General features: G+C 44.1%; 1 protein-coding gene across 1 annotated transcript; it reads right to left on the reverse strand.

The window, feature by feature from the left end:
- Positions 1-3,557: 3,557 nt before the first annotated feature.
- On the reverse strand, positions 3,558-10,988 carry LOC139454585 (ileal sodium/bile acid cotransporter-like). The gene is made up of 3 exons (XM_071236386.1): positions 9,750-10,988; positions 7,209-7,383; positions 3,558-5,907 (listed from the first exon to the last, which is right to left on the reverse strand). Exons 1-3 carry the CDS (start codon positions 10,440-10,442, stop codon positions 5,204-5,206), a joined length of 1,572 nt encoding a protein of 523 aa, XP_071092487.1. The 5' UTR covers positions 10,443-10,988; the 3' UTR covers positions 3,558-5,203.
- Between the last annotated feature and the right edge of the window lie 3,477 nt (positions 10,989-14,465).

Here is a 14,465-nt window from a genome sequence, read left to right on the forward strand (position 1 = left end):
TTTATGTGCTCTTTGCATATATTCATATATACTCTTCAAAAAAAGAAACTTGACACTGACTTTCAAAATGTAATATAATGCGATTGTTTCAAAATAGGACACAGAAAACATAATTGAAACACTGTTTGAAGATCAATGTACACAATGTTCAAAACATCAATCGTGTAACCTAGACAGACACACGTACACGATACAGTTAATGTCACAGGGGTACAGAAAATGTCAGTATCGGTTGTGCCTACCACGTGCATCAATCACCGCTTGACACCGACGACCCATAGATGCAATCAAGTTGTCATTAACACGCTGTTGGATGTGCTGCCAACGTTGGTGACCGGGCTGGCCAAGGTAATGTCTGGATGTTGTTGTGCTGTAAGAAGTCCTGACAAACACGTGCAATATGCGGTCGAGCGTTGTCCTGCTGGAACTGTCCGCCATGAGCGTTGACGTGAGGAAGAACGTAAGGCTGTAGGATCAAGTCTCTGTAACGCACACGTTTCAATGCACCTGCCACATGCACGAGAGGCGTCCTACCACCGTGATGAATTCCGGCCCATACCATGACACTCACTCCCGCCGCCAAATGGGACAACCTGCTGCACACAGTTGGGGACGTAACGTTCAACCCGACGTCTGTAGACACGTCCGCGCCCATCAGCACGCATGGGTAGGAAACGGGACTCGTCAGTAAACAGTACATTTCTCCACCTTGCACGTGCCCATCTAACCCTCTGTTGGAACCAAAGCAGACGGTCCGCCAGATGACGTGGGGTCAATACATGACGTCGAACAGGTCTTCGTGCAAAAAGTCCAGCCTCCCTCAGTTTGTTGCGTACCGTTTGATCTAATATTCTGCGTACCCCAGTGATCTGTGTGGTTGTAGACGTGGCTGTGGTAGTGCGGTCTCGGAGGTGTCGCAGCCGGATGTATCGATCTTGTGCTTGGGTTGTCACCCTTGGTCTTCCTGACCTTGGTCTGTCTTCAACTCTGTTGGTGTTGTTGTATCGAGTCCACAGTGCGGAGATTGTCTGTCTGGATACGCCAAAGTGCCTGGACACTTCTTGCTGAGTTGCTCCAGCTTGTAATCTCCCAATGGCGTTGTTCCGTTGAGCTGCATTCAGTCTTGGCATTCTGTCACCGCCTCTACTGCCGTTATAAGGGCTGTATGAACAGCCGTTGATGTGGATTTTTATACCCATTCAGCAGGGGGGCCTGCATGCCCAAATGCAGGATCCTGTGCTGCACGTTTTTTACAGGCGGTTGCGTTTGGATGAAGCTGTAAAATTGATCCCCAAACGCTACGTTTATGTGCTTTGCATGTGTTTTCGCGAATTATAGACACATAATCTTTCTGTTTGACTTATTTGGTTCTCATTTAATGTAATTATTTTAGATATTTGGCAAAAAGTGGTTTTACATCTATGTCAAGTTTCTTTTTTGAAGAGTATATATATATAAGAGACAATAACATAAATACGATATATATGTATCGTATTTATGTTGTCTCTTATAAATCGCTTTGCGATTGGTTGTGTACATTTGATTTGTCAATTCAGTATGTCGTGTGTGTTACAGTTTTCGCTGTACACAAGTTAGTTGATTGTTTGATTGTCAACTTTCATTGATTTCCGGAAAGTATACGACACGGAGACCGGGGTATATTATGGCTCAGACTGAGAGGAATGTGGAGAGTGCTATAATGATATATATATATTTATGATAATTGTTCCACATATTAGTTTTCTGTAAGTGTGGGGTAAAACAAGGATGTGCTATAAGCTCTCCTCTTCAACATATTCATCAATAGTTTACATCTAACTCTTCATGCCCCAGATATAGGAATAAGAACAGACAGTGAATGTAACTGAGTTTGATCGCCTGTCTTGGTAGCTGGTAGTTCATGACGGTACTTGAGGGAAAGTCTACCGTACTCTTGAAACAAGCCGCTGTCATCAAATAATATCTTGTGGTAATACTGTGTTAAACCCAGTTGAAAGACAAACTTATCCTGACCCTCTAGTACAAGGGCGCTTACAGTACGACATCACAGCTAGGGCTGGGGCTCTATCTGCCAGCACAGGGCTGGTACTCCTAATCACAAAGAGTGAGACAGTGGGTGGTAAGCTGTATAAATCTCTTGTTTTGCCAGTACCTACGTGTGGAGCCGGCATGTGGTGTATCAAGGAATACTCTGCTATTAACAAGGTTCAGAATCAGACTTGCAGATTCTACCGTGGTAAATACACCTCTAATGATGTTTGTTTGTTTGTTTGTTTGTTTGTTTGTTTCTTGTTAAACGCAGTACGCATCAATATTCAAACTAAATGACGTGGGTCTGTAAATAATCGAATCTGGACCAGACAATCCAGTGATTGACATCATGAGCATTGATCCACGCAATTGGGATACGATGACATGCATCAACCAAGTCAGCAAGCCTGACCACCCGATCCCGTTAGTCGCCTCTTACGACAAGCCTAGTGGCCTTTAATGGCAAGCATGGGTTGCTGAAGACCCATTCTACCCTGTTCTTCACGGGTTTCCTCTAATGATAATACACACGGTGATACGGGTTGGCATATTGCCCAGGCGAGGAACGTTCTCAGTCTTTGTGGACATTAAGTTAACATTTCCATGGACGGATAAACTTCAGTCTGAAAAATGTATAAAATGTAAGTACGTCGTCTGCGTTTCCTCGTTTTCCCCTGCACGTTCAAACGTAATTTCCGACCATAATGAATTAAGAGCTGGTCACGTGACCCCTTTTTGAAACCAAACCTTGTGCTATAGATATATGGAAAACTCTTGGAAATGCGCATTCGACAGTATCACTACAATAAATAAGAAACACACAATTCTAAAGAAACATTCACGGAGGCCGAGGTGTGCGCGGAAAGATTCCCCAAGTTCTAAATACATTTTATTAGATTCTCATCTTCCCGAGGCAAGGGCTTTAACTGGCTTTTATAAAAGTCCAGTTTCCAGAACAAGGCTGGAATTTCCAGACTCCATCGTAGCGCCAGTGGCTATTACGAGTTTTGTCCCTTCTATATCCTTCATACTGAACGATCAGATCCCACATCTCATAGCACTTGAGATTGCTTCAAACAAAATGATGGCGCCCAGTCAAGATGTGATTGATAATCAAGATCTATATTGTAATAAAACGGGCCTTACCTCACAAAGTGCATCAAATAAACTTGAGCACGTTGAAAAAAACTTGAAAAAAAGATTTACAAAATATCTGTCGAAGCCCAGTTGTCGGTACACGTGCTTTGCAAATCCTTCGGTCGACCGAAAGCCATGTTGTTTGCGAACCGGATATCAATTTCGTTATGCGATTTTGATTGGACTATGCATAGACTCGTTAATCCAGCCAAAATGTAACTCCTGAATTCCAACTTGAGGAAACTGGACTTTTATCGTCAGTGAACGCCCTTGCCTCGGTATGATGCATCCGTGTCTCCAAGTGGAGATTCCCCAGTGCCCCGTGCATGTTGGTTCTACACGCCTCTCGGAACATGCTACACAGTAGAAACAGAAGATGTACAACGCTATTTGCATCAGTGTTTTATTTCTCCTATAGCATCACGTGTTAGGGAGGATATAATGTGCACCACGTGGGACATGCACGTGTAATATATATCACTGTATCACAGGGTACACAAGATCAGTATCGACCGGACGTATATGTCATTTCAGGGATATGTTGAGACAAATATCATGTACAGAAACGTATCTTATATCCTATGTACTTCAAAGTATCATATATTAGGTTATAATATTTACATCAGCTGTCACATCAAATCTAGTATGTCACCCATGGCAGATCTAACAGCAGGGGTAACACTATGTCACCCGTGGCTGATCTACCAGCAAGGGTAACACTATGTCACCCGTGGCTGATCTACCAGCAAGGGTAACACTATGTCACCCGTGGCTGATCTACCAGCAAGGGTAACACTATGTCACCCATGGCAGATCTTACAGCAGGGGTAACACTATGTCACCCGTGGCAGATCTACCAGCAAGGGTAACACTATGTTACCCACAATAGAACTTACATCGAGAGAAACACTATGTTTCCCACAATAGAACTTACATCGAGAGAACTTCTTTGTTACCCACAGTAGAACTTACACCGAGGGTAACACTATGTTACCCACAGTAGAACTTACATCGAGAGAACTACTTTGTTACCCACAATAGAACTTACATCGGGGACAACACTATGTTACCCACAGTAGAACTCACATCAAGGGAAACACTATGTTACCCACAATAGAACTTACATTGAGGGTAACACTATGTTACCCACAGTAGAACTTACATCGAGAGAAACACTATGTTACCCACAGTAGAACTTACATCTAGGGTAACACTATGTTACCCACAATAGAACTTACATCGGGGGCAACACTATGTTACCCACAATAGAACTAACATCGAGGGTAACACTATGTTACCCACAGTAGAACTTACATCGAGAGAAACACTATGTTACCCACAGTAGAACTTACATCTAGGGTAACACTATGTTACCCACAATAGAACTTATATCGGGGGCAACACTATGTTACCCACAATAGAACTTACATCGAGGGTAACACTATGTTACCCACAGTAGAACTTACATCGAGAGAAACACTATGTTACCCACAGTAGAAATTACATCTAGGGTAACACTATGTTACCCACAATAGAACTTACATCGGGGGCAACACTATGTTACCCACAATAGAACTTACATCGAGGGTAACACTATGTTACCCACAGTAGAACTTACATCGAGGGTAACACTATGTTACCCAAAGTAGAACTTACATCGAGGGAAACACTATGTTACCCACAATAGAACTTACATCGAGGGTAACACTATGTTACCCACAGTAGAACTTACATCGAGGGCAACACTATGTTACCCACAGTAGAACTTACATCGAGGGTAACTCTATGTTACCCACAGTAGAACTTACATCGAGGGAAACATTATGTTACCCACAGTAGAACTTACATCGAGGGAAACATTATACATATACATGATCGTCGTCAAAACAATATCCATATATCTCCACACTTCAGAACAATTTTTTGCGTTGCCCACATAGTATGTGTCCGACACCATCACGGAAGCTGCCCGGTGGCCTCGGGGCTTCCTTCTCCACACCGAATCAAAACAATATGCCACACTGAGAGCTCAAGCTCATACAGCCGTCAGTTTGTCCACAACCTGGCTATCCCCGCTAGCCAACATGTCGGCCTTCACTCCGTTCTCCTTGTCTTTCCCCCTCTGTGTGCTCCCACCTGGCCTAGCGTTCCCGTTAGCGTCAATCTCCGTGTCCCCTCCTTGCACATGTGCGTAACTTTGATTGGTGCATTTCAAATAAATCGTGTAGCCAATTGCGAGCACGAAGAGCGGAAGTGGCGTCATACAAGCGGAAGCTGCTGGACCAACAGCCGCAAGGTCGCCATCTGGTGGGGGCAGCGCCATCAGTAGCATGAGGTAGGCGACCATGACGTTCTGTATGCCAGTCTCTATGGCGATGGTCTTCACTCGGTACCACGGCTGGCGGCAGGTGAGGGCGATGAGGCCGCCGATGACGTACCCTATGTAGGGAAGCATGCACCCAGCCAGGAGAGTGGGGGGTTTGAAGAGACGGAAGATGTACAGGTTGGCGTAGATGCCGAAGCCAAGCAGCAGCGCCACCGTGACGAGGGTGACTGGTTTGATGACTTTCATGATGATGGCGGCGAGCTTCTGGCACTTGTACTTGATGAAGATGCCGACCAGCAGGGGGAGGATGACCGTGGCCAGCGTCTGCACGATGCTCAGGTACGGGATGGTGATCTGCATCTTGTCATCGTGGAACTGCTTGCCCAGCGTGAACATCCATAGAGGCACCATACCTGTAACAAAACAGCAGCATCATTGTCTGTTCACACCTGTAACAAAGGAGCAACATCATTGTCTGTTCACACCTGTAACAGAGCAGCAATATTATTGTATGTTCACACCTGAAACAAAGGAGCAACATCATTGTCTGTTCACACCTGTAACAGAGCAGCAACATCATTGTCTATTCACACCTGAAACAAAGCAGCAACATCATTGTCTGTTCACACCTGTAACAAAGCAGCAACATCATTGATTGTTCACACCTGTAACAGAGTAGCAACATCATTGTCTGTTCACACATGTAACAGAGCAGCAACATCATTGTCTGTTCACACCTGAAACAAAGCAGCAACATCATTGTCCGTTCACACCTGAAACAAAGCAGCAACATCATTGTCTGTTCACACCTGTAACAGAGCAGCAACATCATTGTCTGTTCACACCTGAAACAAAGCAGCAACATCATTGTCTGTTCACACCTGTAACAAAGCAGCAACATCATTGTTTGTTCACAACTGTAACAGAGTAGCAACATCATTGTCTGTTCACACCTGTAACAGAGCAGCAACATCATTGTCTGTTCACACCTGAAACAAAGCAGCAACATCATTGTCTGTTCACACCTGAAACAAAGCAGCAACATCATTGTGTGTTCACACCTGAAACAAAGCAGCAACATCATTGTGTGTTCACACCTGAAACAAAGCAGCAACATTATTGTATGTTCACACCTGAAACAAAGCAGCAACATCATTGTATGTCTACACCTGAAACAAAGCAGCAACATTATTGTATGTTCACACCTGAAACAAAGCAGCAACATTATTGTATGTCTACACCTGAAACAAAGCAGCAACATTATTGTATGTTCACACCGGAAACAGAGAAGCAACATTATTGTATGTTCACACCTGAAACAGAGAAGCAACATTATTGTATGTTCACACCTGAAACAGAGAAGCAACATTATTGTCTGTTCACACCGGAAACAGAGAAGCAACATTATTGTATGTTCACACCTGAAACAGAGAAGCAACATTATTGTATGTTCACACCTGAAACAGAGAAGCAACATTATTGTATGTTCACACCTGAAACAGAGAAGCAACACTATTGTATGTTCACACCTGAAACAGAGAAGCAACATTATTGTATGTCTACACCTGAAACAGAGAAGCAACATTATTGTATGTCTACACCTGAAACAGAGAAGCAACATTATTGTATGTTTTTCCCCGGAGACGTCATACTATGAGTAAAAAGACTCCCAGCTGCGACCTCGGAATTAATGGTGAAAGATTGCTGAACTTACCAAGTGCCGCTATTGTGCTGATGGTTGTCATGGTAACTGATAGTGACAGGTCTCCACCCAGGAGGTAAGTGTAGATGTTGCTTGGTCCACCCCCCGGGCAAAACCCACAGGCAAATATACCCAGCCCCACGGCAGGGTTCTCAAACTTCACAAGCTTCGCCACCCCGAATGCAATCTGTAAGTACAAGACGATTCGTGTTGTGAGTGAGTGAGTTTTACGCCGTTTTTAGTAATATTCAAGCAATATCACGTCGGGGAACACCAGAAATGGGCTTCACACATTGTACCCATGTCGGGAATCGAACACGGGTCTCCGGCGTGACGAGCGAACGACTAGGCTACCCGACCGCCCCGATTCGTGTTGTGACTTGATATAGTTGTTCATGCTGCCGTCACTATCGTTTACGTTTACATCCGCGGATTGACACACGTCGTTTATCACGTTTCTACCGCCATTGAAGTTAATTCTTATAAATAGGTAAGTCAATGAGAATAACTTCACACCTGCATATTGGAATGTTACACAAAACACAACAATATGAAGTCAGTGACATCGTCCACCCCCGTCATGCAACCCAAGCCCCTCCTACCCTATTATCAGCCAATCAGGAAAGAGTAGTCCGATGTGGGCGTGTTTGATTTTGATTATGGGAAACAGACACGCAAAATATATTGCTTGGTTAGTCAATCAATGCTGTGGAATCCCCTGCAATTATGTACAAGGTATTGTTTATGTGGAAAGAATCCCAGTGCAGTCTTGGTGGACCGGCCAGTGTTGGAGGCGGGATCAATCGCACCATCCATTGAAGGTTTTTCATATCGAGATTTCGAAATCGAAAGTGATTTGTGTATTGATATCACTAATTAAAGTTTAAGGTATGAATAAAACGGATGTATTTTTAAATCGCATTAGTAATATCAAAAAATCCTTATCGATATCAAATATCAGATTTTTATCAAGAACATAGTTTAAATACCCCAAGTACCTAATGTATTTATTGGTATACATGATAAATATTTGTGATATCGCATTTGGTAAAATATAACATATTGTTCAAAGCGCGACAATGCGACAAATGACTAAAATGTTACGGTGTTGCATTGTCGCGCTTTGTTTAAATTTGACACTTATTGCTTGTTTTTGTAAGGGTGACAATGCGACAACGCGACAAGGTGCCTTGTAGGATTCCATACATTGGTGATATCAATAATTCGCTTCTTGGTTAGCAACAATATGTAATTCTTCCTTCAAGTCTTATCACTGTAAATGACCCGCTAGTCAATAATGCTATCGTGCATGTAATTTTATGAAATTATTTCCTTTTGTTTGTTTGTTAACCAGTAGTAATAGGTTCAGAGCGCTGTGCTTGACGTCATTTTTTGGTCTCATAACTTTAAATCATCTGACAGCAAACTCATAGGGCTGCTTCACTGAACATCCGGCCCAGTAGTCTTAACCGCCGCAGAGTTGTTTCCCTTACTCGCACCTGGATCTGCTACTGAGTTAGAATCAGCTCTAGGTAGAGCGTCATCATAGTGGCAAATGTCTACTACGAGCGTTACCTGGAGTCGGGTGTAGCCGTAGGTCCGTTATATAGGGTGTAACCTACACGGGTAAGGGAGGTAACTCCGCACAGCGAGATGCAGCATCTTGGATGACTGGGCCGCCGACCGTTACCCTTGTGATTAAAACATTCACTTAGGTTGTCGATAAATACCTCGACAAAGTCTCCCATAACTCGTGTCCCTTTGCATGTATGTCCCGTCCAGTGCGATGAATTAAGAATTGACTTAACTTTGTGTGAGTTCACTGGAGTATGAACCTTCATAGAGTGAGGGCCAAACTGTATGAACGTCGGACCTTGCAACGATGTTCATACAATGTTTGGCCCTCACTCTATGAAGGTTCATACTCCAGTGAACTCACACAAAGTTAAAGTCAATTCTTATATTTTTTATCACAATTTCGTACCTAAAAGGGTGTAGGCCAAGGACTAAACACAATTTTATTTAGTACGTGTGACTTATGTTTACACTGACAGCCATACAACAACCAACAATATCGCGGGGTAAAATAGTTCCTCAAAAAGGGAGGTGACATGAGCGTATGGATGCACAACTTGCTCTGCAGAAACATCTTGCGCAGCACATGTGTTCAAATCATATCCTCATTAGATGACAAAGGTCTGTAAAGAACTACCTCAGTAAGTCAGTCACAATGACAGCGCGTCGTAATACATTTACATCACAAGACGTCAAAGTGGACGACACGATAAACGTGACGGGAGAGATTTCCGAAGTTGTTAATGAACCTGTGGTGGTTACGTGTTAGTCATCATTGAGCAACTGGCCGATCATTGAAAGGTGAATAAAGATGCGTTAAACAGACAATAAGGTAAATTCATAGATTGCTGGAGACGGTCAGTGTCAGCCGAAGACAAGGATCGAGTCGATACTACGATAGTTTAGATGTGTATTTCTTCGTTTCTTCATTAGGATACGCCGTAGCGAGGATATTCGTGAACAATAAGAGTGTCTTACCAATGGCATGCCCAGGTACTGGCAGACGAATCCGATGATGGGAGCGATGGGTCGTTTGAGAACCTCCTTGATGACGTCCAGGTCGGTGCTGCATCCCATGCCGATGGTGCTGGTGACGATGAAGACATAGGCCACTATCTGCACCACGGTGTCCAATGCACGTAACGCCCGCACCACCGTAATCATCATCCTCAACCGGAAGTGGCCAATCTCCTTATCACTGCCGTCGTTGGTGCTGTTACTCTCCGACGTGATGTTGACGGACGGGCTGTCGATGTAGAGCCAGGTTCGGCCCAGAAGGTCTGACTGCAAGGAAATGTTAAATGTTCCTGACACGATCATGGCGTCCCTGCGCGGGTGGGGGAAGCCCCCCTCCATGTCTTCACACGTCAGGTTGAAGAGTCCCGGCTGGGACAGGAACGCCACGTCCGGCATCTCCGTGAACACATGCAGTTCGTAGAACCTGTCGAAGGAGTCGCACACGATGGAGTAGGTGAAGTTGGCAACTGCACCGTGATACATGAACATATAAAACGGTAACGGATCAGGGAAGATCATCAAATCCGTGACAGCCTCATCAGTGATGTTCACCGCCACCCCGTTCTCCGTCAGCTGGGGCGCAGGGCCATACTGAACACAGGACACAGTCAGGAGTTGGACTATCACCAGGATGGACGCTGCCAACACAGCCATGTTCACGGTCGTGCTGTACCGATCGTGGGAGCGTCAATCCTGTCTCCAGATGCGGCCTGTATCAAGCATCTCCACCCCGTGTAGTCTACACCTAGCCCCGGGAGCGTCTGACAGTTCAGACCCTGACCGTTGTCCCGTGGCATAAATAGCCTTGCTCAGGCTTATTACGTTTCCATTCAAATCCCGCTGTGTGTCGAACCGGAGACTTAGCGCCCCTGTGTGTTGCAGATAGATTTACGTAACACTCGTGATTCGTTTCGCATAACAACTTAATGTTTCAACTGCATGTAAGGCCCGCCAATGCCTGTTTTACAATACCATGTTTCGCAATACAAGCAGACAACTGTCCATTTCACGTCAGTTTCATGCATGAAGGACGCATCCCTACAGCTGACCCCACGCTCCGCTGACCCCACGCTTCGCTGACCCCACTCCTGCCACAGAGGACATATAATCAGGTATAGTATGAATAATGGCGATGGTTGTAAACCTGACGGGATATATACTGTTTTATCATCCTACAAGTATGTCACTATAGGAAGTACACGCACTCAGTGTATAAATTTGACAACTACAGCCCTACTTCTCCAAATAAGGGGGTACAATACACCACCCCGCCGTGTTCGGTTCTGAAGGTGTGTTTAGTAAGTGGCTATGTAGACCTTGATGTGGTGCGTGGAGGGGTGAGGGGAGGGGAGGGGTGGTGGGATTGGGGGGAGGTAAGGGGAGGGGTGGTGGGATGGGGGAGGTGAGGGGAGGGGTGGTGGGATGGGGGGAGGGGAAGTGGGCCGGGATGGGGGAGGTTAGGAGAGATGGAGGGGGGGGAGGGGGGTTGATGAGAGTGCAGGGGAGAGGGGTGGAGTTTAACGTCGCGTTCAAGACAATTGCACTTCTAGGGCGACTGATCTGAATAAACATTCAACAGCCCATTTTTTATCATGCTTCCTGTTACCCCACGTCGCCATGGTCAGTCAGACAGCAATCTGCACCTCGCCTGATGTTTATGTTGGGAATGTAAATGTTTCTCAAACAATTTCGAAATCGAGCTATAAATATGCTCTACCAAAAATGGCATTCCACTTTAGAGGATAGTTCACGTCATGAATAATACAATACTTTCAAGACCTTACTTGAACCAGGAATTCATTTATCAATACTTACTACGGAAAACTTTAGAAAACTTTTCGTTAAATAGCGACTTGGTTTACTGGAGTCTAACCTATTTGTAAATGAAGGAAGAAAACTGTCCATTGAAAAATCGAGAAAACAATTCATCCATTATGTAATATAGAGATTGAAAATTAGATTCATTATGTGTTTGTCAGTACAGATGTCAGTACAGTGTACAGAAAGAAAGATATCAATTATTTATATTAATGTCACCGATAAACGTTGTTGTTCTGAATCACTTGTAAGTTTCGTCAGTAGCCCGTGACCATGAAATGTAATCTAAAATGTAATCCCACAAATGTAATCCAACACGTGACTGTAAGTAATCGGAGTAATCTGAGCCTTCAAAACAAGACGTATGACAATAGACAAGACACATTCTCAACATACATACAATATTCTATTTTCTTGGAACCTTGTAACCATTGAATCATTTAACAACGCAGCAAACCATCCATATAATGTAGAGCCATGTGTTTTTGTTTGTTTGTTAATTCAAGGCACCCCCCAGCAATATTCCAGCTATATGACGGTGGTCTGTTAATGATCTAGTCTGGAGCAGACAATCCAGTGATTGATATCATGAGCATCGATCCACACAATTGGGATCGATGACATGCATCAACCAAGTCAGCGAGGCTGACCTCCCGATCCCATTAATCGTCTCTTACGACAGGCATAGTCGTCGTTTGAGCAAGGCTCCATACAGTGTCACAAGCCTGAAATACAACACATTCAAACATCACTATTGGAGAGGCCGCCGCTGGGTGAACGTAGCCTGCCGTGGCGGGAGGAAGCCATCTTCGTTGTGTATAGATAATTCCTTATTCCATGCAAGAACGCTTTAACCCCTAGGCTACCCGACCGCCACTAAGTGAGTGAGTGAGTGAGTGAGTGAGTGAGTGATTGGTCGGGCGAGTGAATGAGTGAGTGAGTGAGTGAGTGAGGGCCGTCACCGTCAGTTTGATGTGTGCTGGAAAGCGTAACGACGAAGCAGATTTTTGTGAAACTCACGATTATGGTGGGTATGGTGCAGACGGACCAGTTATCAGAATCTGGGATTCGAACCTATGTTGACAGCCAAGGGACGCAGCTCTGCACATCGCTATGCAGCACCTTGGACCTGTGGACCATCGGCGCCCGCGAACTTAGTGGCATATGTCGTGTCGCTTCTGTGAATTTGACAAGCACCGACATGTTGACGTAGACCAAGGTTAATCAAAGGCGAGTCAGCGGATCCTGGTGTTACCACGTCGTCAGAAAGACTACGGATACAATAGAACCTGACTTGTCTGGACACTGTTCTACTGAGGGCAGCGGGAAAGGGTGTTGAGTACTCGTGCAAATCATCACATATGGCAGCGTGTTGTGACAGCCACTGGAGTTATATATTGGTGAAGCGTCGGTTCGTCACCTCGAGACCCCCTGGAGCTGTGAGACATTTCTTCTTTGAATAAATCATTCACACCGCCATGGTAACTAGAAAGTGGACCACAAGGATCTACTGTGCACTGGAAAGTTGGGATCACTTGCTCATATATTTTAATGTAGACTTACGATAGTCGTGACACTAATATTGCTTAGTGCGTCTCGCTTCACGATATGTGTGTTTGTTGTTTTACGCCGCACTCAACAATATTCCAGCTATATAGTCCTGGCAATCTAAGCCATTTTTTCACTCAGCTTGGAACAAATTGCAACAGGGAATATTTCACCACAATGCACTTCTACAAGGTCCCGAAAACAAATATCTTAAAGTCCCAAGCAATCCTAGTTTGGGAAATATGTCTATTTGCATAATGGCCACCAATTATCAATTTATCTTCCATATTTCAGATCAGGTTCAATGTTTTCATGAAAACAGCATGTGTCTTGTGAAATAGCCATAACATGTTTCTAAAAAGATATTCACAACTACTGAACGTTTTTGACTATTGACATATCCGCAAAAAATCAAGATGGCCGCCAATTTCAAGATGGCCGACAAGTTTCCTAAATGTGTGTTTACACTGTTGAATCTTTTAACTCAAGTTTCCTAATGTGTGTTTACACTGTTGAATCTTTTAACTCAAAAACAGTTTGCTAGGACTTATATGCATACAACTTGGCACACTAACTTACTTAGTATAGTTAACACTTTTAAACAGAAACTCCGTCATCAGAGCCCCCTGGTGGCCCCAAATGCCAAGATGGCCGCCAAGAGTTTGATGGCTATCAATACACTGTTGGTCTATTGAGTGATTTGAACTTCTACATTGAGATAAGCAGACCCAAGGATGCATGTAGGATACTAAATCACAAATCCAATACAACCCCCGAATATCAATATGTATCTCTTAAATAGCATGTTTTTGCGAGTTTAGATATCAGTGTTGATTGTTATTGTCTGAATCTACTTATCAACATGAAATAAACGCTATAACAAGTTTCGTTTTCATTCATGTAAAAACTTGTTGGAAACACGTATGACCTGTATGAGGTCCTCTCAGAATTAACCCAAACCAGTTGTTTCACAAGAAGTCGATGAGATATCTCCTTTGTAGTTCATTTGCGGAGCTTCAGTATAACCGCCAAATACCAATATTTGGATATAAATCTGAAACTTTTTAACCACAGCTCATTCCGTCACATGATTGTGTGATTCATGAACATTATAACGTGATGAACAGTGGAAGAATTGTCACGGTGAATGCGGAAACTGGACGTTGCAGGGTCTTCACATACATGTACCTCGAAAGTCTCAACAGGTTTGTCATCCCCCAAGAAGTCTGGTAACTGTTTATTGGTACAGCTTGTACCATGGTATTCCCCGCACACATCACTGCAAGCGAGACTATATTTCCGGCAAGTGCA

The sequence above is a fragment of the Haliotis cracherodii genome, unplaced genomic scaffold (assembly GCF_022045235.1).
Source record: "Haliotis cracherodii isolate W230 unplaced genomic scaffold, xgHalCrac1.p SCAF_10, whole genome shotgun sequence".
Classification (NCBI taxonomy): Eukaryota; Metazoa; Mollusca; class Gastropoda; order Lepetellida; family Haliotidae; genus Haliotis; species Haliotis cracherodii.